General features: G+C 52.4%; 1 protein-coding gene across 4 annotated transcripts; it reads right to left on the reverse strand.

The window, feature by feature from the left end:
• Positions 1 to 1,039: 1,039 nt before the first annotated feature.
• On the reverse strand, positions 1,040 to 24,501 carry HM13 (histocompatibility minor 13). Of its 4 annotated transcripts, none has more exons than XM_067553990.1 (13): positions 24,245 to 24,501; positions 22,064 to 22,162; positions 20,053 to 20,135; positions 18,467 to 18,555; positions 17,570 to 17,655; positions 17,279 to 17,404; positions 12,385 to 12,442; positions 11,009 to 11,092; positions 9,110 to 9,146; positions 7,795 to 7,897; positions 6,177 to 6,262; positions 3,493 to 3,639; positions 1,040 to 2,281 (listed from the first exon to the last, which is right to left on the reverse strand). In XM_067553990.1, exons 1-13 carry the CDS (start codon positions 24,437 to 24,439, stop codon positions 2,200 to 2,202), a joined length of 1,275 nt encoding a protein of 424 aa, XP_067410091.1. In that variant the 5' UTR covers positions 24,440 to 24,501; the 3' UTR covers positions 1,040 to 2,199. The 4 variants fall into 4 exon arrangements, with proteins under 4 accessions (XP_067410091.1, XP_067410090.1, XP_067410092.1 ...); XM_067553989.1 differs by having other exon boundaries at positions 3,490 to 3,639; XM_067553991.1 differs by having other exon boundaries at positions 3,446 to 3,639.
• Between the last annotated feature and the right edge of the window lie 1,072 nt (positions 24,502 to 25,573).

Here is a 25,573-nt window from a genome sequence, read left to right on the forward strand (position 1 = left end):
AGCACTGGCCTTCGCTGGGGAGTTTCCACTCAGGGAAAACGATCCCCTGCCCCTCTCCAGCATGAAAGCCCAGAGGACAGCATGGACTGCAGCCAGCAGGCCAGGTGAGCTAGTGTCTTCTTCCACTGCAGAGTGCAGCGAAACCTAACGCCAGTGAGAGAGATCAGCCCTGAGATTGTGAGCACAGCGCTGGGCGCTAAGAACTCCTGGGGTTCTCAGTCCACTTCCCACCCTGTCTCAGCATTGCAGACACACACTGCCTCAGCTTCCCCAGCTGTAAAAGGGGGCGCGTGGCCCCTTCCCCCAGGGGGTAGGTGCCGTGCTGAGCTTGGAGGACGAAGCATGTGCTCTGAAAGCGAGGGATTACCCAGAAACTCAGCAGCAGCGGGAGAAAGACGTGTCTGTGGAAGGCGGCGAAGGTGGTGTGTGTGAGAGACCGGTAGGGAGGAGGCTGTGGAAGCCGGGGGAGGAACCTGGGACAGTCCCGGTGGAATGAGGAAACCTTTTGCCTGCAGGCCAGCGTGGGTTCAGCCTCTGAATTCTATCACAGGGGGGGGGGGGAGCTGCAAGGTCTGCGGCTTGGAACGGTCCCTGTCCTCAACTCTGCTGCAGGCCCATCTGTCCTGGAGCCCGCCACACATTTCCCCTCGGGCTGGCCAAGGAGCCCTGGGACCCTAAGGTCGCCTGCCTGCAGTGTGGCTTGGACCCCTCAGCTCTGGGCCTCTGAAGACAGACCGTAGCCATCCCCCAATCAATCTTAAGACAAACGACTCTCCTGTACTTCGGCTTCTTCTCACGCTTTGTGCTTCCAGCCCAGGCTGAGCACCGGGGCTCCCTGAACACAGCTCTCGCTTGTTACGCTGCGCTCCCCGGCCAGGGCCCGGGTCAGCAGGCCAGCCCATTCAATCTCGCCTGTTGCCGGGAGAGGCAGGGCAAGGCCTGTAACAAAACCACCGGCCCAGCTGTCCCTTGCCCCTGGCTGGAGAGGGCTGGGCGGGGAGGCCGGGAGGGGAGGAGGAGGGGATGGTCACTTAGAAACTGCCGAGCAACGGAAGGCCACATTGATCTGGCCAGGCCAGGCCTTGTGTAGAGGGCAGGGCAGTTCAATAAAGGGGCCAGGCTCCCACCTGCACCGGGACGAGCAGAAGGGCCCGTGTGAAGGAATCAGACAGCCAGCGAAATCCCTCTCACAATGGGTGAGGGCTGCAGATGTTCGGCGCCCCTCCTCTCCTGCCCTCCACGGCTGGAGCTTTGAAACTGCCTTTTTACAGAGCTGGCTCCGGCTCCTCAGATCTGCAGCCATCTCCTTGCCCCCAGCCCCAGCCTGCCTTTGGAGGCTCTCGCTCCTGCAGGAAGGCTGAGCGCAGCCTGGAGCCTAGCGGGGCCCAGAGCCGAAGCAGGGTTGGCCCCGCGTGTCAGGGCCCTCGGCTGCAGCTCCGCTCTCCAGCCTGCCCTTGTGGCAGAGGAGCTGCTATGGGGGGCAGGGGACAGTGAGCCAGACAGACAACCCAAGAGCAGTCCTGCCTCACTCCACACTTGGCTGCGTGAGGGCAGGACAGGGGCAGTGCTGGAGAGCAGGACGGGGAGCGAAGGGGGAGGCCACTTTTCAGCTTGGGGCAGTGGGTTTCTACTCCACTCAACACACGACAGGCCGGCGTTCCCGCAGAGCGGGGGCCAGGTGACAAGCGATCGGCTGCTCTGGGTAACGAGCGTTTCCCCGCTCGGTCCCAAAGGGGAACACTAGCTCCCGCACTCACCGAACACCAAGAAACAGACCCAGGCCGCGCATCCATCATTCGAGATGGTTTAATATGAGAGAAAGCGAGTTCCACAATACAAAATTTAAAAACCGGCCCCGTGGTTTTTAACCCCTCCCCTTTTTTCTACCCATTTAGGAGACGACAAAAATATGAAATAAAATACGGGTGCGTCGCTGCCCAAAGCGCTGCGTGGCAGTGGCCGGGGGGGGGGGACATCGGGATGGTAGAAGGACTTCGGACAGAGATATGTGACTTACAGAGCTTGCTTCCACCCCGACGGTTTCTCCAGACACACACACACACACACACACACACACACACACACACACAACACGATGCTGATACACAATGGGTCTTTTTGTCTTTATCACTTGCGATGGGGTCTGGATCCCAGCCCGGCCTGGTCCCGACCTGCCCGTTCTGGCCCAGGTGTGCGAAGTCACTTCTCTTTTTTATCCAGTTCCATCGTTCCGTCTTTGGCGTCCCCAGCGCCCTCCTTGGGGGTAGAGTGCTCCTCATAGCTGAGGGCAAGAGAAGATGGTGGGAGTTAAACAATGGTCTTGGGAAAGTCAGCGCCTCTGCTTTGGACCTGAAAGTAGGGGGGGGTCAGGACCAAGGCCACCAGCCCGGTCAGTCAGTTCTGCCGAGAGCTGAGCTCTCCAGCCTGCCCCTCGCAGGGCATGTCGCTGGGCAACAGCTTCACAGAGAGCAGGTCTCCAGCGCAGCTGTCACTGGGAGACGGGAGGGCGAAAAGGGCCACCCTGAAGCCAGCGTAAGATGGATGGATGGTCGTCCCCGCCTCCCCCCTGCCACAGCTGGGAGAGAGGGTTACACACGCTAACACGGGCGCCAGTCAGCCCACGAACACACACGCCGACGGACACCCCCTCCCGGGCTGCCCCTTCGCAGGGGCACCAGCGACACAGAATCCGCTCACGCCAGCGCTGCACTGCGTAGGTGGCGCGTGGACCCGTTAACGCTGGCTCCCGACGCGACACAGAGCGTTCGGACGTCCCGGATAAAGGCATTTCCCCTCGACCCTGCCTGTGGGCGTGGGGCACTGGCGTTGTCAGGAGGCTGGGCGAGCCAGGCTGTGACCAGCACGTGTGTCTGGGACAAGGGAACTCAGGGAAGCCGGGAGGCTATTCCGAGAGGCAGATTTAGGTTTCTTCTTCTTTCGGGCGGGTTGGCTCTGGCTGCCTGAAGGGAAGAGCGTCCACTGAGGCGCCAGTCCCTCAGCAGCTCACCGCGCAGACTCAGCTGGGCAAGGCCCGGATCCCTGGGGCAGGGAAAAGCCCCACAATAGCTACATGAGAAGCTGCAGGTACGTCAGAGGAGCGAGTCTGGCGGCAGAGGGTGGAGAGCTGAACAGGGCAATGCTGCCACCAGCCCTTGGCCAGCTCTGAGCTAGCTACACCTTCTCCAGCCCGACCGGGCACTCGAGCCTCGGGGTAATTCTGGAGCTGGCACGGATGGGCTCACGAGCCGGGATCAGACTGGGCAAGCGGGTGGCCTGAAAGTGCCTGGCATTTGGTGCTGTGACCCCAGCCATGCTTAGAAGGGAGGGGCAGCAGTTCAGAGGAGGAAAGCGTGAAACCAGCCCAACGCCGCGAGGCCAACGGCCACAGCACAAGCCTGAGGCTCTGGAGCTGGGAAGGAGTTTGCCAGAACTGGAGAGACCCTACCTGGCCAGACAGACAGACAAAGAAAGAGCATCGTGTGCGATTACTACATGGCGCTGGGGCTTTGCTGCCGGCGTCGGCGGGGACAGGACAGTTTCTGCTGCATGGAATCAGCAAGGCTGGCCGGAGAACCTGACACGGTTGGGAAGTGGGTAAGTCTTGGTGTGTGTGGCAAGATTTCAGCAGAGGATTCATAGCTGCAGGAAAGACAGGAAGGAGGAAGGGGAAAGGGAGAACGGGACAGAAGGGAAAGAGAAAGAAAAGGAGTAAGAATCGCTTTGAGAGATATGGCTGCAATCACCTCTGCCCTGCAAAGCCGGCTCATCGTCTTTTCACCCGCTGCGTCGTCCCCAGCCCTGGGATGAGCTGCAGCTGGGGGCCAGTGACCAGGGAAAGCACATGCACAGCCGAAGGCCAGGGCCCAGCAGGAGAATAAACTGGGCAGCCATGCGCGAAAGTGTCCATGGGGCAGGGGCAGGCTCAGAGGCCTTTGAGAAGCACAGGCCAATGCATGCAACAGGTCTTCCACGCAGCTCTAGGCGCCGCTGCTCTGCGGTAATTCGCTCCAGGGCTGCTAGCTATCAGATACAAAGCACAGAGGGAGACGGGAGGCTAGGGACTGCCAGAGGCGGCTCTGCAGGGACACGAACCCCAAAGAGTTAGCTATAAGCCGGCTGCTGTGCAGCTCTGCTCCTACATGCATTTCCTCCTAACACCCGTACCCCTCGACCTCTCAGATCTAACTCCTCCCCCTGGAGTCTTCTCCCCCATTTCCTCCTGGCTGTCCCTCCAATGTCCTCCCTAGCTGAGCACAGCAGGCATCTCCCCTCTCCTCAGCACACTCAGTCTGTGCAACCCAGGACTGCAGGGCCATTTAAAATGCCGCTTCGCTGGGCACCAATTCTACTGTTTGGTCACACCGGGTGCTCTGCATCCAACTTGTAAGCGCCTCAGGGCAGGGCCGTGTCTCCATATTCAACACACACAGCAAACCACAAGGGACTGCGGGGCTGCAAGGGGTCAGGCCATGTGGAATTTAGGGCCAGGTACCACTCTCAGGCTAAGCCACACAGCCAGGTGGGTGGGCGGGCGCCGGATGGAGAACATGGCGCCGTTCCCCATCTCAAATCACAGGCTGTCCGCGCTCACAGGAACACACACTGTGTCAAAGCGACCTGGGATCCTGCACCTGGTGGAATTCCTGGGGGAGGGGAGGGGAGGCTTCCCTCCCTCAAGGCAGATGAGTTCTATCAAGTTGCACTTCCTCCTCCAAAAACTGGAGCAGTTTCAAGAGATGCTGGACCCCAAAAACTTCCTAAGACATCCAGCCCCCGCGCTCTCTCCAAGACAGCCAGCTCCTGGAGGTGCAGAACACTGTGCCGGCCTCTATGACGCTAGGAGGGGGTCACTCTTTCCTCTCCAGTTAGTTCTAACTGGGCCTTGCGGTGTTCAGAGCTACGTCGTGCGTCCAGGCCGGCCCAGCACCCCGGACCATTAACCCTTCTTCCTCTGCTGCAGGAGTCCACTAGCTCCTTGTTCAAATAGCGCTCGCACAAGCAGCTCGCCTCTCACCAGAGCCACCTCTAGCACGGGAGGTGATGCAGCGGCAGGCGGGTGAGTCAGACGCGTGTGTGAAAAGTGGCTGCAGGGTACCAGGTGCACAGGAAGGAGTGCCTGCAGCAGTGAGTGTCAGAAGCAAACATCAAAGAGCAGGCAGGTGCGGAAGGGACTGGGAAGAGGGGAGCAGTCCACGCTAAGAGGAAGCTGCACACTGGCATCTCTCGGGCTAGGAGATGGGGAGGGAAAGACAGGCTCCACTGGCGTCCAGCAGGTGAACGAAAACTCGCCCCTTTGTTTTAAACACAATTTTGCCCCCGTTAGTTTCTGAACAATTCTGTGTCAGCCCAGTGGGCTCAGGCCGGCTGTCAGACCCGGAGCCGCAGGCCCCCCCGAGCAGACGCAGAGCACAATGCAAGGAGCTCGTGTTTCCACGTGCCATGAGATGTGCGAAGGACAGCTCAGGAGAAAAACTTATGGGGCAAGTGAAACCGTGCTCCATTGTGGCCTGGAGGGCGTGGGACCCCCACGACCGGGACAGGCCAGCCAGAAAATGCTGGAGCCAGACTGGCCAGCAGTGTTCCATGGGGCAGCTGTGTAGAGAGCAGAGCAAGACAAGCCAGAAGTGCCCGCCTGCCTGCAGAGCCTCGGCTGGGAGCAGCAGAGGGAAGATGGCTACGCAGCTAGGACCTAGTCTCCCTGTTCAGGGAAGAGGGGAAGGTTGCTTAAACTGGCTTTGGTGGCATCAGTGTGGATGAAGCATCCCATTACCTCGCCAGACTCCATGGCCGGGCTGGCTCTGCTCCTTTCCCCCAGTGCGCACTGGGACAGCCACTGGGTATTGACAAGCCAGGTGTGCAGTCCCACCCCGACTTCACACCAGCTCAGCCGAAGAGTGAGTCAGAGTTCACGGTGCAGAGCGATACCGGAGGCCTCACCTGCCATGCCAGCCCTGGCGCGCCCACAGTTACCCAGGGGATGGGCAGGGACAGGCCCAGAGGAGGAATGCTCCAGGGAGACGTGTCTGAACGCAGATTCGCTCCCTCCACCTGGGCACTTGCCCACAGCACGCCCAGATGAACTCGTACGTTCAGCTGTGCCCCAGCATGGGAACACCTGCACGTTCCAGGCACTCCCAGCACTGCCGGCTAGGGAGCTGTGCCAGCGGTTGACTTACCTGAACATTTCGGTTACTTCTCCCTTCACCAAGGCCACGAGGAGAGGGAACCCAATGCAGGCCGGGACCAGGTACAGCAGAGCTGGCTGGGGTGGGGAAATGGGAAGTGATTAGTGCATCAAGGCAGCCAAAGAAACCCGCACAGTCTGCAGCAAAGGGCGTTTGGGAGGAACAGGGCTGGCTCGTCTCGGGCTCATTGCTGATCCCTCGCCAGATTATGGAGCTAGCCACATACAAGGGAACGCTGGGCACCGCTCAGGGTTAAACCTCAGCGTCAGATCTTTCCTTTATGCTCCAGAAACGTGTGAGCTTCGAGTCCCAACATACAGTGGCAACAGGGTGAGAACCTGACCAGAAGTCCCACTCTCTGGCCCAGTGCTCAGAGTGCAGGGCAGTTCTGGGAAGGGGCGGACGACACTTACAGGTGCTGACTTTCAAGCAGACCAAGGTCTCTTCTGCTTGTCTAGCACCTGCCTGGCTGGGGACTAGAGACCTCGGTCTATTTCTCCAGAGGAGGAGAGGATAACAACCCTGGAGTGCTGACCGCCCCTCCTGCCCAAGGCTAGCTGAGTTATTTGCTATGGGCACAAGGGCTGCCACGCATGGCCATCATTTCTGCATCTTGTTCATTCCTTCCTCCCATCCAGGGGGCAGTTTTAATGATTCCCAACCAGCCAGGTATGCCTGCTGCCTTTGCACCTGCTACCTGATAGTCAGAGACCAGCCCAGGAGAATATTTGGATGCTCCCCTTTACTAAGCAGCAGGCCTGTTCTCAGCACATGAGCACAACTCCTCACTGACATGACGAAGCCACGTGGCTTGGAAGAACCACCACCCTCCTCCAGAAGACACTGAAGTGCAGTGACACTGGAGACACTCAGATGCTCTCAGCAGGCTCCAGATTTATTGCCTGGGACTCCTAGAGCCAATCTGCCCAATTCACAATCTGAGAGAATTCTTCAATGCACACGTCACCAGGCAGCTGAAAACCCTGCTGGCCCATCTGCTTCCTGCCTCACCCCCGACAGGACGGACCTTGCAGGAGGATCTTAGCAGACAGAGTTGCAGATGCATGAAGCAGAGAATCGCACTGCTTTTGCTGTGCTAGAAGCAGTGAACAGATAGGACTCCGAAGGGCCGTCCTCAGTAACCGCTGCATTTAACGCAGTCTCTCCCGGGCCCGGTGCTCCACTCTGTCACAGAGCGCACACCCCACAAATTCAAACAGACAGAGCCAAGGTGTCAATCAACATCTGGAAAAGCAAACCTGCGTGGCTTTGTCTAGCATCACTTGCTGCGCTGGCATCTCAGCTCAAAGACTCCAATTCCATTCTCTGCCCCCAAAGCAGCCCCTCTTACTGGCAGGCAAGTTCTGACTGAGCTTCCCTGCCGGCTGCTGCCCGTGGCTGCCTGACGCTGAGGAGCCAGCAAAGCGGCAACGGGCAGTTCAGAGAAGAGAGGGGTTAGTCTGCCCTTGATGGCCAGAGACCACAAACTCTGTGCAGCGGAAAGCAGGTTTTAAAGATCCTCATTGCACAAACCCAGGGGGATCTCGCTCCTCTGGCAGCCATTTCAGAGCGCCAGGGGGAGGTGAGGCCAGCTGCAAAGCGTGTTTACCTGGGCGTGTTTGAAGATGTGCATGATGAAGATGGTCAGGCCCAGTCCAAAGATGTATGCCACAAAGCTGGTGTAGAAGTACGTGTGCGTGTTCTTCTTTAAGCTACAGGGGAGGGAAGAGAGCAGGATTGACAGGGGCCCTCAGAGTGGCAGTACCAAAACCACACCAGCTTTGGGAATTGGTGAGCTTTATCAGGACAGATCTGCAGCTGGCCTAGCAATCTAGGGGGGGAGGATCCCGGAACCCCTGGTCCTTACCCAGTAGGCATAAGAAGTGCCCTGCAGCCATATCCCATTAACATGGGCTAGGAAACTGCAGAGAGAAGCCCTCCACCAAGGGTGCAGCTCTTCACCTGTATCTCCCCTGCACCGATTCCCTAGCTGGGCAGCTGTTTTACTGCAAGTCAGGCCAGAGGCAGCAGCTGCAGGCAGAAGCACCCAGAGCACTTCCAGCCCTGCCCGGAGAAGCCAGCACCAATCCATGAGGCACGTGGAACGTTTGAGGAGAAGCAGTGGGACCCTGACGTTCAGCAACCCATCTTCCCAGTGACGCAAGGTGACCCCTGAGAACTAGAGGGGCAGAGGCAGGTATAACCCCATGTGGGAAGGCACTGCTCTTCCTACATGTGGGAAAGCGCTGCACTGGCAACCGATGCGAACAGACACTGCGTCACGTGTCCTGAGAAGCACTTCTCTTGTGCAACAGAAGCACGCCCATCAGCCTCCCACTGGCTCACACCATCTGCAACAGGCATCCCAAGCGCTCCTCTCCCCACCTGTCTGGATGTGCCCAATCACTCCACTGCTGCCTTGCTCCGCTTCTGCTGATGCCCTGCCACCCTGATATCTGCCAGCTCCACCACCGCTCGTCTGCGCTTCGCTCCTCGAGTCCCAGCTCTCCAGGTGCTAGCTTGTGCGGGACGTTGCTCTCTCACATACAATCGCAGCTTCGTTTCCAGGGGCAAACAACTTGCCTGGGTCCCCAGCCATTTCAGGGTCCAGATCATAAGTGACCTCCCCCTGCCCTGGACTTCCCCCAGACTAGCTCACAGACTTGATCTTCCCGTGCTTGTCTAGTACCAGGCTCTTTTCAGTCAACAGCTGTGTCAAGAGCCTTCCCCGTTGTATTTTCTGCTTTCTCGACTAACCCCACGGCCTCCTGTCAAAGCTTGCCCATCTCAAGTCCCCGCAGAAGACATCTGGTCACCCTGGCCTCTCTCATCTTTAGTTCAGCAAAGCACTCCCGGGCAACTTTATATACAACCGTGCAAAATAAGGCCGTATGTTTAGACATGCTCCTAGAGGCGCAGCTCACCTGATGTCAAAACGCAGCAGCAGGGCAATGAAGATCCCTGAGAGGGCAGAAACGCAGCGTTAGAGAAAGAGATGGAAAGATCTGTCACCGGTACCAGAGGCAGAGAGCGACAGGAGGAGTGATTCTGTTCTTGCAAAGTCGTACGCACATTTGGGACCACAGCACCCTCTTGTGGCTGAATTAAATAGAGGTCCAGTTCCAGAGAGGCAGTTCCTGACTCCCTTGTTATTATAGGGCATAGTTTCTCAACCTGTGTAGGGGTACGCGAGACACAGGCAGGGGGTACCCAAGGGAAAACAGAGTGAAGGGGAGGCAGGCGGCGGCTGCCAGCTTCTGGGGAAGCCAGGCGACAGCAGCCCACTGCCCACCTGGTCCCAGCTCCCAGATGGGAGGTGGGTGGCAGCCCCTGGCTTCTGGGGAAGACGCACAGCAGCCTCCCACTTCTCACCGGGTCCCAGCTCCCAGGTGGGAGCCCGGTGGCAGCCTCCTGTGTCTCAGGAGCTGGTCTCGCAGCTGGGTGGCAGTCACCTGCGCCCCAGCTCTGAGCTGAGGGACAGCCTCCAAAGCCCCGGCTCGAATATGGGCAGCAGCTGTCTGCCCACATCCCTAGGTCCCAGCTGACACGGAAGCCTCCTCTGCCCCAGCTCGGATTGGGTGGCAGTTGCCCACCTCCCGGGCTGGCAGCCAGGTGGCCGCCCCTGTCCCTGGCTAAAGCCCAGTGCCCAGACAACTTGAGTGTTGGGTACTTACTAAACTTTTCAGAAGTTAGGGGGTACTTGCTACTTCAAAGGTTGAGAAACACTGCTCTAGGGCATCCCACCCCAACCCTCGCTGCAAAGGGAAAGGCACTGAAGATCACAGGAGGAAAATACAGGGGTGCTAGACTAGGGCACAGGGCAGAGCAAGCCGAGAGAGGGAATGCACCTGAACCCACAGGCTCACCCCACTTCCTTTCAGACAAGTGCTCCCTCGCCTGGAATTCAAACTGGTCACCCCTCCCCACAGCCTGCCAAGAGTGGAAGGAACAGCCAAGTGCTGCTTTCTCAATCAGTCGTGCTAGACAGCACAAGGGCGCGCTCATTAGGGACACTTCTCTGGCCCGAACCAGGAAGGGAGGTCCGACGTACCGTGCAGCACGCTAGAGCTAGATTACACAAGGCCCAAGACGTCGGTGAGCACCACTAGCTGTGCTGCCAGACGCCCTGCCCTTCAGAGATTGTTCTTCAATCTAAAATGCTTCTAAGCCTATCCGCTCCCACCAGTTCTTTCCCTAGGGGGCCTATGGCACCAGCCAGGAGGGAAAGGGCTCTCTGGAGAGTCCAAACCCTGGGAGGGGAGCAGCAGCAAGACAGCAGCATATCCCTGCGTCAGCACTCCCAAAGAGCCCAGCCCAGGCCAGCCTGCTCCAGCTCCAACACACCAGAGCTCCCGGCACAGAAGCTCTCCGTCAGCCCAGCAGACTTCCTATGAATGCACATAATGGAGCTATCTGCCTCTAGGATCGACGGTAAACCAACTCCACAGCTATCGTGACAGCACCACTGCCAACACCTGGCTTCCCTCTGCAACCTTTCCCATCGTGCCTTCCCCGCTCCTACTCCCAGCTTCAGGATCCCCCAAAAGGCCTCCCTTACTCCTAGCCACAGGCTTCCCCGATCTCCCTTCGACAGTCTCCACTCTGGGCTCCCTCCACTTCAGAACCAGAGACCTCCTCCTCTTCCAGCTCCACTGCAAAGGCATCACTGGTAGATACGCAGCCGTTCAGCTGGATTTCTGGTATACGCTCCACACCCAGGCCCCAGTAGGCCAGAGTCCCAGGCAGCAAATCCATAGTCTTGGTAGCAGCTTCCTGTGTTGAGTAACGCACTTTCTAGTAACACACCATCAATTAATCTTTACCTGGAATTACAACATCTCCAAGACCCAACATGGCAAAGTTGTCAGCCTCCAGCCCCTTCTCCAGCAGATCCTGGGGGAAAACCACTGGAAAAGCAGAGAAGGAGCTTTAAAAAGGGGAAGAGCTCCGATTTAAAAGCACAAAATGAAGCTGATGCTTTGGTTAGAGATTAGCAGCTGGTGGGTGTGTGCATATAGGAAGGGAAAGAGCGACAGATTTGAGTTTCCTCTCCAAACTGAATCTATTATTATTGCCACAAAGCTGCATTAACTTGCTGCATCTCTCACCACTGCATCTTGAATACTATGTGCAGATCTGCTCACCCCATCTCAAAAAAGATATATTGGAATTGGAAAAGATACAGAAAAGGGCAACTAAAATGACTAGGGGTCTGGAAAAGCTTCCCTATGAGGAGAGAGATAAAAGACTGGGACTTTTCAGCTTGGAAAAGACGACTAAGGGGGGGAAAAGGTAGAGGTCTATAAAATCATGACTGGTGTGGGGAAAGTAAATGAAGTGTTATTTACTCCTTCTCATAACACAAAAACTAGGGGTCACCAAATGAAATTAATAGGCAGCAGGTTTAAAAAACAAACAAGAGGAAATATTTCTACATACAACGCACAGTCAGCCTGTCAAACTCCTTGCCAGAGGATGTTATGAAGGCCAAGACTATAACGGAGCTCAAAAAAGAACTAAACAAGTTCATGGAGGATAGGTCCATCAATGGCTATTAGCCAGGATAGGCAGGGACTGCTGTTTGGCAGAAGCTGGATGGATCATTTGATGATTACCTGTTCTGTTCATTCCCTCTGATGCACGTGGCATTGACAACTGTCGGAAGACAGGATTCTGGGCTAGTCGGATCATTGGTCTGACCCAGTATTGCCATTCTTATGAGTTACTAGGCCAAATCTGGAGACTAAGAGCGATTCTAATCCAGTTTTACATGCAAATCCCCAAGTAGCCTGAACTGGGAAGCAGCTACCAACACCCCTCAATACTGCAGACTCCAGGACGTCAAGTGCTTTTCAGATCATGTGTCTGGTGCACCTGCTTTGCTCAGCAGCTGGAGAAACTCACTTCACACTTCTGAGGTCACTGCCTTAGCTGAGTCCCCATGATTCCCACCTTAAAGGCCTTGTATTGATGCCCTCAAGTGGGCTGGGCCAGGACTCTGCAGATGTTCCTGCCCTATCATCAGGGACCTGAATGCCCACATCCGATGCTACCCTGCCTGGCAGGTCAGTTGCACTAATGAACAGTGGCATGCACAACAGAATGCAAAACTAGCCAAGAGGAACACAGAGCCCAGGCAGCAAGGGTGGCAGTAGGAGAGACAACAGGTCCTCGCAGGAAGCAGGAAAGATCTACTCACATTTTATTGGTGCCTCAAATGACTTGGCAACAGTCACCATGACGTTGGTGCCAAAAACCTAGGAGCAAAGAACAGTCCAAAGTGAAAACAGAGGCACCAGCAATAGGGAGAGAAGCCATATCACTGCTGCAGCATAGCCGCAGGTAGCACCACCATGGCCAGACGTGGCCACAGCAGAGACCAAGTGCCCGTCAGTCTCAGAATCACAGTATTCATTTTCTAGTCTGATTCAAATGAATTCAGTGTGAAGCCAGAGTAACTAGGTGTGCGGCAATTCTCCAAAACGGACCCAATTTCTGGAGTTTAATGTACTCGCCTTCCACACACCCACGAATCTCAGATGAAAGCTTATGTTAGGTACAGGACACCCTCGCTGTAATGCCCTTCACAATCACGAACCTTAGGCTATAGCAAACTTGGTCCCTGGATCCCACCTGGAGCCCCACTGCAGCTGGAGGAGATGTCAGCCCCTCACCCCGCTGCGGGGCTTGAGGTGTCAGCTGCCCCTCCCACCTCTGAAGCAGGGCTCTTTCACCATAACAAACTCCTGGCTATAACAAACAAATGGCTTGGCTCCCCAGGGGTTCGTTATAGCGAGAGTGTGCTGGACGCTTAGAGGAGAGATGATGTGGAACTGTCAAGTGATGCCATAAGCTTGTAGGCAAGGTGAAACAAAATAGGAGTCATTTTGCATGGTTCCAGAAACACTAACACAACTGACTAGAGTTTTTACTCTTTCAATTAATTTCAACACCGTACTCTGGTGTTTACTGGTCAAAGCTACCACACACCACCACATTAAAAGATTTGTATTGGCTTTGCATGGGTAAGGGTTTTTTTCCAGAAATGATTATGCTGTTTAGCATGTGGCAAAAGTGATGAATATTAACATTTTGCACTACATTAACATGAAACGTTTTCATGTCACATATTTTTAATTGTCTAAGTATCTCACAAGTGGTTATGATAGTTTTCCTATATTTTCAATTGAAGTTTTCTGACCAGATCAGTTTCACACTGAAGGTTCAAAAAAGAACTAGATAAGTTCATGGAGAACAGGTCCATCAATGGCTATTAGCCAGATGGCAGGGATTGCTATCTGTCAGAAGCTGGGCATGGGTGACGGGACGAATCACTTGATGATTACCTGTTCTATTCGGTCCCTCTGAAGCACCTGGCACTGGCCAATGTCAGAAGACAGGATACTGGGCTAGATGGACCATTAATCTGACCCAGTATGGCCATTCTTAAGGTTAGCACCAGTAGCAGCAGACTGAATGCCCAAGGTGTGTACTGCATGGTGGATAGATAAAATGTACATGAATTCCTAATGTAATGCTGCTTCTTTTGTAAGCTTTTGTACATACAACGTAGCATCTTGTCTGCTTGGCAGGTTTTAATTTGTAGTTGCCTATGCATGCAGTACTGGCCTTTGAAATATTCTAGAAACTAACTTTTTAATTCAGTGACACTTATGTTCATGTTAGAGATGACAATACGCAGCTTGATATTATGAATATGCAAAAGCTATGAGAGAACCAAGTGGCCTAATAAGAAGTGAGGACAAAGTCCACAAACAAGTCCTTGCCTCTGCACTGAAGGGGGGATGAAGAGCATGTTACAGCTCTTACCAACCATGTCAGCAACAATCAGACAAACCCACTTGACTCTATCATATCCAGAGGTGCTTATCAACATATCTACTGGACTGCACGTATCACCACATGTACAAGAGTCTCTACTGAAAATAGCAAATGTTGGTGAAGAACAAATGGAGAGATCTGTGAGAAGTGCACTTGATTCCAATGAGACCCATGGCTTCTTCAGCCCAGCCAAGAAATCTGGCACCGAAACATTTGCTGACCTGGCCAAGAAGACCGAATTTAAGTCTGGCAAGGGATGGACAATCATAGCAGTTATCAGTCCAGAAACTGTTTTCCACAGAGCACTGTCCTTAGCAAGATGCAGAGATGATGTTTCAATGGCAACTGTTCTTAGTCGCCCAATAGAACCTGTGCCCATGTCCTACTTCCATGCTGATAGAACAATGAGGACAAAACTGAATTAGGGCCTCACCTGGAAGCTCTAGCTGAAAGAATCAATAAGCTAAGAACATGCAACAAAGAAATCACAGAGTACATCACAGATGCCATGGCTGTCATACAAATGATGGCTGGAGACAAATTCCACACGTTCGATGAATTGGCTGCTGAGTACTTGAGAGGCAGGTTCAAAAAGGATTTGACAAAGCTAATTCTGTAATCAAAGGCTTTGACAAATACGACAACAGTAATTCTGTGAAAACTGCAGAAAGACAGCATCGGACGGGATCTAAGGATGGATGCAAGAAATAGCAGGTGATTGGTGAACACTCTGTGCCTCCATATAAGAGGTTTGTAAATGTGGCATCCAGCAAGCAGTCCCTTATAAAATTCCTCTGACTATATGGTTCAAAACACTTGAGTGGGTAAGAAAACAGTCAGCACAAACACTCCTCCTGGCTGGAGGCTTTGCTACACCAGAAGAGTCCATCACCAGGAGAGGTGTTGAAGAAGACATGGACTTGTACGGTATTCAAGAGGATCTGGACAAGGATGTGTCTGCATGCTCTATGTGTCAGTATTACTTTTGGGTCTCTTGCTGTCAAAAGAACCATAGTAATTAGGTCACCTGATACAGATGTTTCAGTCTTTGCTGTTCACTACTTTCCAAAAATGGAACACAGAGAGAACTCGCAGATTGAAACAGGCACCATTATCAGCACAATGGATAAGTGTCACTTCATACCTGTGCATGCAATTTGTGACGCACTCACTCCTGACTTCTGCAACATACCTCCTGCTGTACCTGCTTTAACAGGATGTGACTGTGTCATCCCTATTTGGTACTGAGGAAAAAAATGTGTTTAATATTGTTAAAACAAAGGCAGCTCACCACTTCTGGGAGAGAGGATAGACAAGCTGCAATTTCTGCAGCAAGGAACTTGGTAATAGTGCTGTCTGACCAGAGCAAGTCTTGCGCCTCAATCTAGCCATCAAAACGGACAAGTCACTGGCCAAGCTCCCAACACATGTGGAGAGTTTTGAAGAGGATGTCAGAAGAACATCTTGTAAAACAAAGAGTTGGATGCCCTTGCACATAGGTAAACAAGATACTGGATCACCACTGGAAGATGGATTGAAAAATTGGATGATGAATTACTTCCTGTGTTCTTCAAGGGCCTACTGGCATCTGAGCATCTACAAAACCTTATCTGTGCCTGTAACAGTAAGAGTCGCTGCACAATTAACTGTGTCTTTAGGCAGAACAATCTTCCTTGCACCGAACTGTGTGCATGCCCAGGCAACGAAGACTGTGATAACCCACACACTCAGAGATTGGGATGATGATGATGTTGACTAGAAATGTCATCAGAGCTATTACATTTCAGTGATACCCATACAAGTTTATTACTAGATTTTGTTTTACCCTTTTTGTCACTGTGATGTTTTGAGGTCAAAGAAATCCAACTTTATGTCTTGAAATAATATAGAGACATTAAACTAACAGAAGTGAATGCAAATATTTCAAAGTGGTCACTTGAACGTGTTATGGTGTTGTTATTTATCCCAGTTTCTATGGTAATGGCACCACTTGACCGCGCCACATCGTACCTCATCCTAAAGTAGACATCATAAGCTTCCAAACAATGTAGGATGTGCATGTGTAGAGATGATACATTAAGTCGACCAAATCGATGGTGCCTGCCATTGGTCTAAATTCACACGAGGGCATTTCAGTACAAGTACAAACTGCTGACTTGGCCTCAATTAGCAGACAATGATGTGTGTGTCTGCAAGCTTCGAACAGGACTGAATTCAATGGGAAGCGTAACAATTGCTTCTGTCAACTGTGTTTTGTTCTGTGGGCATTTATTTTTATGGCATTATGTGGAGGAATGTGTCCATTTTAGATATTGGCACCTTTTTGTTGGACTGACTGAACACGTGTTCATCAGAGCTCTTCAATTCCTGGTCATCTCATCTAGTTTAGATTAAGCCAACAGCAGCTCTATAAATTAGAGGCCAACTAGTTCCTGGCCTGTGAGAGTTAGCATTCACAGAGACAAGAGCATGGCAGAATGGTGCAATCACTATCAGAATGACTATTATAATCAAGTAGGGAGGTCAGAAAGCTCTAGCTAGGGTCAAAGAGAGGACAGTACCCAGAGGGACTTCCCAGCAGACTGTCTGTCCCTTGAAGCAATCACAAGGACCAAGGAAAATCTTTAACAAACACATGCTAGCAAAATTTCACACTAAGGTTACAAGAGGCACCAGTAGCACGTTCAGTAAATTATTGATCTTTTCCTTATTGTAAAATCATCATCTTGGATCCCAAATTGTGAATTATTCTCACGGAGCTACAATGTGACTAACACCGAAGACACACTTAAAATCAAGAAGCAAGGACAAGTCCTTTGTGCAGAGCCAGGAAGTCCGGCTGGAGACCGCCTATAGGCACAGCATGATAATCAGCTGAGAAAACCAGCTATGCTAGAGCAAACAGACAGCAGTGCTGGTGCCAGCTCATTATGCAATGCAGCAGGTTTCTCTTGCTGGAGAGATGCATGCTCTGTGAGCCACCCTCTGCAGTTAAGTGAATAAACTGGAAGAGTATTTACTGGGCCAAGTTTTGGCCAGACACCTTAACTGTCATTTCCTCTCCCGCCCCCACCCCCTGGCTTTTGGGCTGAGGAGAAAGAATACACCTGATTGTGGTCATGTTTCCAATATCCCTCCTGTCCCTAAATTAGCATGACTTCATACTGACACCTCTGCCAGATTGCCCACACCACAGGGGTGGAGTAACACTGCTCCTCAGCCCCCAGCGCCCATGAGCCATGCCTGCTTACCCAGAACACATCGTAGATGAAGAGGCCCCCCAGCAGGATGCACCCCGTGCTGACGTTGTTCAAATGCAGGAGCTCCACGCCATTGAGAGAGAACGCCAGTCCAAAGAGATTGTTTGCAATCCAGTGCTAAGGGCCAAACACAAGATAAATCTCGCTCAGCACATACAGCCAGCGGCACAAACTGACTATTCCTTGCAGGCAAACTACCAAGAGACTCCCAAGTTTGAGGTAGTTGCTGTTCCTCCCCCTTCCTTTTTGAATGCCCCACTGCTGCTTTGATCCCTTTCCTACCTTTCTCAGCAGGTACCAGACTCCAATGACGCTGCTCATGGCCAAGCACACAAGGTCCTTGGAATCAAACTCGTAATTCACTATTTCTGTAACAAACATAACAGCATGATTCATTTAAGCCCAAACAGCAGCTCCTCCTCCCACTCACACACAGGCAGAGCAGCGACTAGTGTACATATATAACGGGCGAGCAATACAGGACCACCGGGGCAACCTTCCCACACGAGTTTAGGAGTGACACTGCACGTGCAAGCGGCTGTTCGGCAGTAACCACACGCAAGTTAGGTGCACACTCAGAGCTGAACTTGGAAAATCTGGACCTTTCCTTTCAACCAGGCCAAGCTTCCTCAGCAGATTGCCTTGCTGCCAGTAAGGAAACTGGACCGGTTTGCTGGCATTACATACACACAGCTGTCTCAGCAGGCTGATCCCTTCTCGCCTTTCGCACTCACACAGTTAACTAGCCATCAGCACCTTTTTCAGCTAGCTGAAGTGTATCTACCTGTGCACAGGCCCCAGTGGGTGGAGATCAGTGGGGGGGGGGGCACAGGAGACAGCACTACAATACTTAAAAACCTTGGATAAAGACAGTTCATTTTCAATATTTGTATCAGTTTCATTTCTGCAGCACGGCGATACTGCGACAGCAGACAGGGAGACACCAAAGCCAAGGTCTTAAGAGCACATGCACAGTATTCCTGGCGCTATCCAAAGAGCACTGGGCACATCGAACAGGCCACAGCAGAGCGCACTGGGAATGAGAGGCAGAGAGTCCAAAGTGTTTTGATTCAATAAAAGGCTGAAAACAGACCAGGCGAGACAGCGAGGGCATGTGAAGCAGGGAACAGAAAGGTAGAATAATAAAGTCTCAAGAGTAAGCAGGCAAAACGGACACACCTTCCTTGGCTTCCCCTGAGCCCTGGGTGAAGAGAAGCTGGTACTGTTTGCTAGGGAAGTTAGCTGGGAAGAATTTGTTCATGACGGGGCTGAAACAGAGATGGAGAGAAGGTCAATCCTATAGAAGCACCTGTGAACTCAATGCACTTCCCTAGAACCTCTGGGATGACTGCAAGTCACATTACAAACTTAAGTCCCCAACACCTCTACCCTATCCCCACTGTATAGATGAGGAAACCAAAGTACAGAGCAATTAAGTGACTTGCTGAATGTCACAGCCAGGGTTGTGACTTTGTCACCAAGCTCTAACCATCAGGAGACACCAGCAATACCTTCTCAGTGAGTAGCTAACGTGTCTGTGTCAGCACATCTAGAGAGAAAAAGGCAAAACACCAAAAAACAAAAGCCTGGGGAAAATTATTCCTGTCCAAAAAGCCCACAACCTTCTGTGTTTCCAGGAAATAATGGAACCAATATCAGGAGTCGGAGGGGTTCAAAATCCTGTAATTTAAAGGAAGGCATCTTTTCCCTACCCATACCATCTCCAAAAGACCCCAAACAGTTCAGGAAACAGGAAGTTGGTATTTTATTTGTTTCATGAACTGATTTTTCCAGAAAAGCTCAGATGAGATTGCAACATCCAAGGCCAGAATCTTACCCTACTCTAAGGTGCAAAGGGACCTTAAATGCTGCCGTCAGTGGGCGATTAGTTTACCTTGGGGGGTTCCTCAGCTGATGCAAAGCAAGAACTGGCTCCCTCTGGGGTCAGGGACAGGAAGGGGTGTGGCTGGAGTACACTATACTCTAAGTGACCCTTACTGGCATAATGACCTCAGACTGCTCTAATGCGCACTGGGAGGTGTGGTTCGGCCTGGCTAGCCCCAGGAATGGGGCATGGATCAGAATGGTGGCCCAATTCCACCTTTGTTTCCCTGATTGTATCGCATTTTGCCCCAGTGCAGTTGAGAATTTAGCCTGCAGTTTTCACTGAGGTTTGTGCTTTGCTGATCAGTTTCCCAACTGGATTTGCTGAGGCACAAGCTCTGGCAATACAAACCTATTGAGAATGTCAGAACCATCTCTCACAGTTGCTGTTCAAAGTAAAACGTTCTCTCTATCCTGCTTAAATACAACCTACACGGTAATCACTGAGGAGAGGACAGTGCTTTGTTGGCAATGCACGTCTATGGTGCAGTAACAGCATTAATGCAAACTCTTTTACAGACAGCGTAACGCAGAGCTTCATCCACTAGCCTGGGTCTCAGGAGAGCTGGGTTCTATGCCACTGGTCTGCTCGGTGACCTTGGGCAAGTCACTTAACTTCTCTCTGTCTCAGCTTCCATGTCAGAAATAATGATGCTGTCCTCCCTTTGTAAAGTGCTTGGAGTTCTATTGATGAAAAGTGCTATGTCAGAGCAAGGTAATATCAGTACTGCTGCAAGGTCACAGCACTCTGGGAATGAACAAGTCCAATCGGCCCTCTTCTAGGTGCACATACACCACATGGCACTTCCCTGTACAGCCCCCAGTCACCGAGACAGAGTTCACCATACAATATCGAGAGAGCCCCCGCTCCCATCTTTTACCTGATGGTGTGGGACAGGGCTAGGATCCCCAAGACAAAGAAATACATGGACAGCAGCAGATTGATATATTCTTGAGAGAAGATCTGGAAGGCAAAAAACCCTAGATTCAGTTACAACAGCAATTCCCATCATGCAGGGTGTAAGAAAAGGCAAGAACCCCTTTGTGTGTTACACAGCTGTGACATAACTCACCAGCTACTGGTCACTGCTTTCTGGTCACAGTTGTGACAAATGACTAAGAGAACTCAACACATTTCATACCAGCAGGGTTCAAAACAAAAAGGAATTAAAATAAATGATTAGTCCCCCAATCCCATAATAAGCGCCATGCGGGATAGGTGGCCACCTTTGGGGTCTATGCCACCACATGCAACAGCGAGCCATTCAGAATGGTTTAAAAAAATCAAACATTGCAGGAAGGGCCACTCCTTTTTCCCAAATAATTCTTTTTTGAAGAGAAATTTAGCATGTGATTGGAGCATGAAATTGTTTGTCAAATTCATGCAACAGCCTGAATACAAAAAATGACAAACAGGTTTACCTAGCCCTGCCTCATACAGCAACATTAATTTGGCAACACTGCACGTTTAGCACTTTCCCTCTTGCGACATTTTACAGCCACACCTGACATGACCAAAAGTTAAGGGATGGGAAAGGTACCCGAGGAGTGCTGCTAGCACCCTGACACCAGAGGAGAGTGGTCCTATTAGAGCGAACGCCTTCTATGACCACAGTCACAAAGGAACTGACCAGAATGTTTGGGGGGCAGCATTTATAACCATGGTGGTGGGGATGCCATAAATAGTAGGAATCTACCTACCCCAGGAGTGAGAACTCTGTCCAGGAGGTATCTTTAGAGACGTGTTCCCCTGCCCCAACGCTCATACAACTCAGATATGTCTGAACCAATTTCGTTCAAGTATTCTAAAAATAAATTCCCCTTGGACTAAAGACCAAGAATGAAAGATTGCAGCCCAGAGGAGCATGAGAAAGTTGTAAGTGATGAAGGATTAGAATAGCAGTTGAAATTAATTCTTAACTAAGGCCTCCTTGATAAAAGAAAGTACCACTTTAAGCTGGTTTTAAACTGTAAACTAGTTAGGCCTCTACAACTCCCCTATGTAGACGCACTTAAACTAGTTTAAGCTTCAGTTTAAATGGATAATTTGCTACCTTAAGTGCATCTATGTAGGGGATTTGTACTCATGTAACTACATAATATAAAGCCAACTTAGTTACACTGTTACAAGTATTCTCATATAGAAGAGGTCTAAGTCACCTTAGTTACATCAGGGCTGGTATTCTCATAATGCCCTTACTGCATGACCTCTAGGTCCAGTTCTGGCATTTTCACATAACCTGAGATGTGGGTGTAGTATTTCTCTGAAACGTCCCCCATGAAACATAAGGGAGATTGTCACCTTTTACTTTCTCAGCTAGCTGGCTTGCCTGCAATTAGCAATGACTAAGGCTAGCTATAGCTGGAAAGGAATATGAAACGAAGTCAGAAGAATATACAGCTCAGATATCTTCAATCTCTTTCAGTCAGGTCACTGAGTTATCAGTTAGCGCATCTCAGACTTCACAGCCAGCACCGCGGCATATCAGGGAAGGCTCCATGTCTTAGCAGCCTGAGAATTGACTCAAAACTTCCATTGGCTCTTTGGCCTTGTTTTAAAAGCATCTACTTGTACACAGATTCAGACTTGCCATAAAAGATAGAGAATTCAGAATACAGGCTGTGACTCCATCCTTCACGTCTCCCCCTGCTTAGCAATGTTGCAATTTTAACACAGTGCATGCCCAGGTACTAGAGATCACAATAGAGCAAGCCCAAAAGAGCCTTCCAGACTCATCTCAGAGATGTCTGCACTGCAGGCTGTGATCAGTCTTGATTCGATTTAAACATGAATGCAGCAAGGTAGAGAGGTTAAAAACAAACAACTAGCAAAAAAGGGAGTTTAAATATTTCCATGGCCCCAACAATGTACGATCCAAGGGGCTTACTTACTTTAAAGAAGAGATAGAGTCCGAAGAGGGTGCAACTGGCAACAATGGGAAAGCGAGCAGCGTCCCGACTGGTAATAGTCTCTGGCATATCTGAGGCATTCTAGAGAGGGAAGAAGAGAACATCTGGGGATGAACCTACTTTCCATATCAGCACATTGGGGATAAGAGGTCCAGAAGCACCAGCAGAGCCATCAGCCTGCAGGACTCTGCAGAACTAATTACCACTGGGCTCACTCGGAAACATGCTACTTGCTGGCTTCCAGTCATCCCTATGGAGGCTTTATTAAAAGCAGAAACTAACATGGAAACAGATGCCTGGCCACCTTTGTCCTGTCAATAATTGCCACAGTTTACTACTGCCTTCTGAGCTGACCTCCTTCCTCATTTCTCTCTTCCTTTTCTCTATTCAGCAAAGGAGTGTTGAACACCGTTGGCACTGCAGCCCCTCGATGCTATTCTTGCATAAGAATGTAACGGTTTCAACATTATTCATATTCTTGGCTTCAGTTAGTTTCCACTCTGTCAATGTTGTATATTTATTACCTTTTGAATGACAGTTCTGTCCAGCAACCTATGTACTTATCTAATTTTTAGGGTGTCCCCTTGTACTATGCCCGTTATTAGCATGAAAGATGTATCAATTTTGTAAATTCCTTTAAATAATTTTGCAAGCTTCTATTAGGAGATATCAAGTTACCTTTTTCACCCTAGAGAAGCCTGGTTCTCTCAATATAGGTCCTCAATATTGTATCCTCTATTTTGCATCGTCTCCATGGCATCAATAGCCTTGCGGTGGTACCGAAACTACATGATGGCTAGCAGCCTGCCTGGACCACTGAAACCAGCCTCACTCAGTGATGGTTACCAGACAGCTGACTACACTCTACATTTGGCATTAGCTGCTACCTCTTATGCAAAACAACCAAATGAAAGTAGGGAGGACTCACATAGAGCATACAGCTGGCTGCTGTGCAGCATTTCCCAGCTCAAGACTGTATCTAAGCACCCAAAGAATTGTTCGTTCTCTGCAGCAAGGGCTGTAGTTAACTCGCCAGCTTTATTTCAGTCTAGCACACGCTGAACAATGCTACTACGATAAACCCCCAAAGTGAGGCATCAGGGAAGAAAATGGGATATAAATGGGAAAAACAAGATGAGCCATAATTATTAGATACCCCCCAAGAAGAGAACAGGATAAAGCAGAGAATCATAGAAATGCAGGGCTGGAACAGACCTTGGGGAGTTATCTAGTCCAGACTCCTGCAGTGAGTATACCTAAACCACTCTGAGAGGTGTTTGTTTAATCTAAAGCTGATGGGGGGCAGGATTCTCTCAGCCAGGAGAGGCATCTCTGGGAAGGATAGTGAAAGGAAACAGGATTGTTCCCTGGATCAACACCAGTTTTTCCAGGGAGAAGGCCAACGGGACAGAAACAGAACCCAGGATCAGCTCTTTCTGGGGGATGCATTACTCTGAAAGGGATGAAGGTGCTTAGAAGCTTTCCAAGGATACATGAACTTCCCCTGAGCCAGCAGGGGCACTACCCGGGAGACAATAACCAAGGAGGTGGAGGTACCCGTGGGGCACCTCCCTCCAGAAGGGGAGAATGAAGACAGCACAAGGAGATGAAAGCGGAACCTTATGGGTCATCTATCGGGGCGAGGGACCAGTAACTAGAGGGCATCTCGGACCAGAAAGGAGGCAGTAAATACAGGAGGATATGGAAAAATTCTGGCCCCCCATGTGGGCACCATTGGTCCCAGTCCCTGGAGGAGGCTCAGTGCAAGGCAACGCTCAGGACTTTCCTCTCCGTGGGGTGAGAGGGGAACCTCTCAGAGCAGAGCACGACCTGCAGGAAGAGGAGAAAGGGTCCCTGGGGCGTCGTGGACCATCGCTGGAGAAAGACCTGAGAGGGATCCCAGGGGAACGGGGCGGCCCGCAGCAGAAGGCGGAGCTGGCATCGGGGTGGGGGTGGGGGGGTCAGCCAGGGCCGCAAGAGCAGGGACCACCGCCCCGCAGTGCGGGAGGGACCTGGGGTGCCCGGGACCCGCAAGGGTGGGGGGGCGCCAGAGGATGCGTCCCTCGGTGCGGGGGGGGATGGGCCCGGCCTCTCGGTGCGGGGGGGGCCGGCTCCTAGGAGGGGGGGTGTCGGGGGGGGGGGCCCGGAGGGGGCGGGGCTTACCTTGCTCTTGGCACAGGTGACGGAGCGCAGCGCCCCGAAGAAGATGGGCAGCAGCGCCATGAGCACCAGGCTGCCGTAGGCCAGGGCCATGCCCTCGGGGGTGGCGGGCGGGCGCGCCGGGCCGGCGGCGGGGGCGGCCCCGGGCCCGCTGCCGTTGTGCGCCTCGCTCAGGGGAGCCGTCGCCTGCTCCGCCATCGCTGCCCTGCCTGCCTGCTCCCAACACGGTCCGCCCTCCCGGAACTTCCGGCCCGGCGGCCCACGCGCGCCGCGTCAGGGACACGTTCCCTTAACAGCCGGAAGGGGGGAAGCGCGCAGGCGCCGGCCTGGGCCCCGCCCCGCCCCCTAGCAACCGTTACCAGGAGACCTGCTGGTGCGGCGGTAGCAGGGACAGGCCTAGGCCTAGGACCAGCCCTTCCGGGTCTGGCGGGCCCCCAGCGCCCCTCTCCCGCCTCCCTAGGCGGGGCTGCCCCACCCTGGCCCCCCATCCGACCCCAGCCAGGCCTTCCACCCCCATCCCTCCACCTGCCCCACTTCTGCCCTGGGCACCCCCCCCAGGCTGGGACTCCCACCCTTGGGCCCGTGGCCTGTGTAGGGGGGTAGAGCAGGGCCCCCCCTCCCCTCCTGCAGGGCCCCAAGGCGGCTCGTGCCAGTGGGGAAGAAGCAGAGCCTCCCTCCCCCTTCCCACAGCCTCTGGCTCATCAGCCCCCTGCTAGCCCCAGGCTGACAGCCCCCCACACCGCACCATGGGGAGCTGGGCAGACCCCCCAGCAGGCAGGCACCGGGGAGCTGCTTTCACCCCAAGCAGCAGCGTGGAGCCCTTCACTGCTCCCGTCGTCTGTGCTGACCCTGGGGCTAGCTGGTTTCCCCCTTGCACTAGCAGGCGAGCCCTGCACGAGCCTTGCACACGATGCTGGTGCACCACCCAGCGTGAGCTGCCTTCCCAGCCCCTCCCCCGCCCTGCTAGTGCAGCACGTGCAACACCCCGTTTCATGGGCCTCTCTGTGCACTAACTCGATTGGACGGTGGGTGGACAATTGGGGCTTGTGCTTTGATTACTGGGCTGGCTTGTAGGGCAGGCCTCGTGTAGTAATGGAGAGGAATTTATGGGCTGAAGGTGTTAACATAATCCAGTCACTGTCACAGCATTAAACGAGGTCCAGGTTTTCATACACTGCTTAGGGCCATGACAAACACACCACTAAAAATCATTTTAACCTTCTATTAAAGGTAAAAAGGGAGACAAACAGGTAAAGCGTTTAAAATATAAAGGATGAAATAAGGCTTTCATCTGAGCAACATCCTTTGTTCCCTTTCCCTGTAGCTGGAAAG

The sequence above is a fragment of the Emydura macquarii genome, unplaced genomic scaffold (assembly GCF_026122565.2).
Source record: "Emydura macquarii macquarii isolate MOO-44397 ecotype Brisbane River unplaced genomic scaffold, CSIRO-AGI_Emac_v2 contig_1483, whole genome shotgun sequence".
Lineage (NCBI taxonomy): Eukaryota > Metazoa > Chordata > Testudines > Chelidae > Emydura > Emydura macquarii.

Coding starts and splice junctions, on each gene's coding strand:
- HM13 (XM_067553989.1), bottom strand. CDS start 24,439: ATGGCGGAGCAGGCGACGGCTCCCCTGAGCGAGGCGCACAACGGCAGC. Junction 17,405..17,569: donor TCTGGTACCTGCTGAGAAAG/GTAGGAAAGGGA, acceptor TTTGGCCCTTAG/CACTGGATTGCAAACAATCT. Junction 3,640..6,176: donor GAAGTAACCGAAATGTTCAG/GTAAGTCAACCG, acceptor TCTTTCCTGCAG/CTATGAATCCTCTGCTGAAA.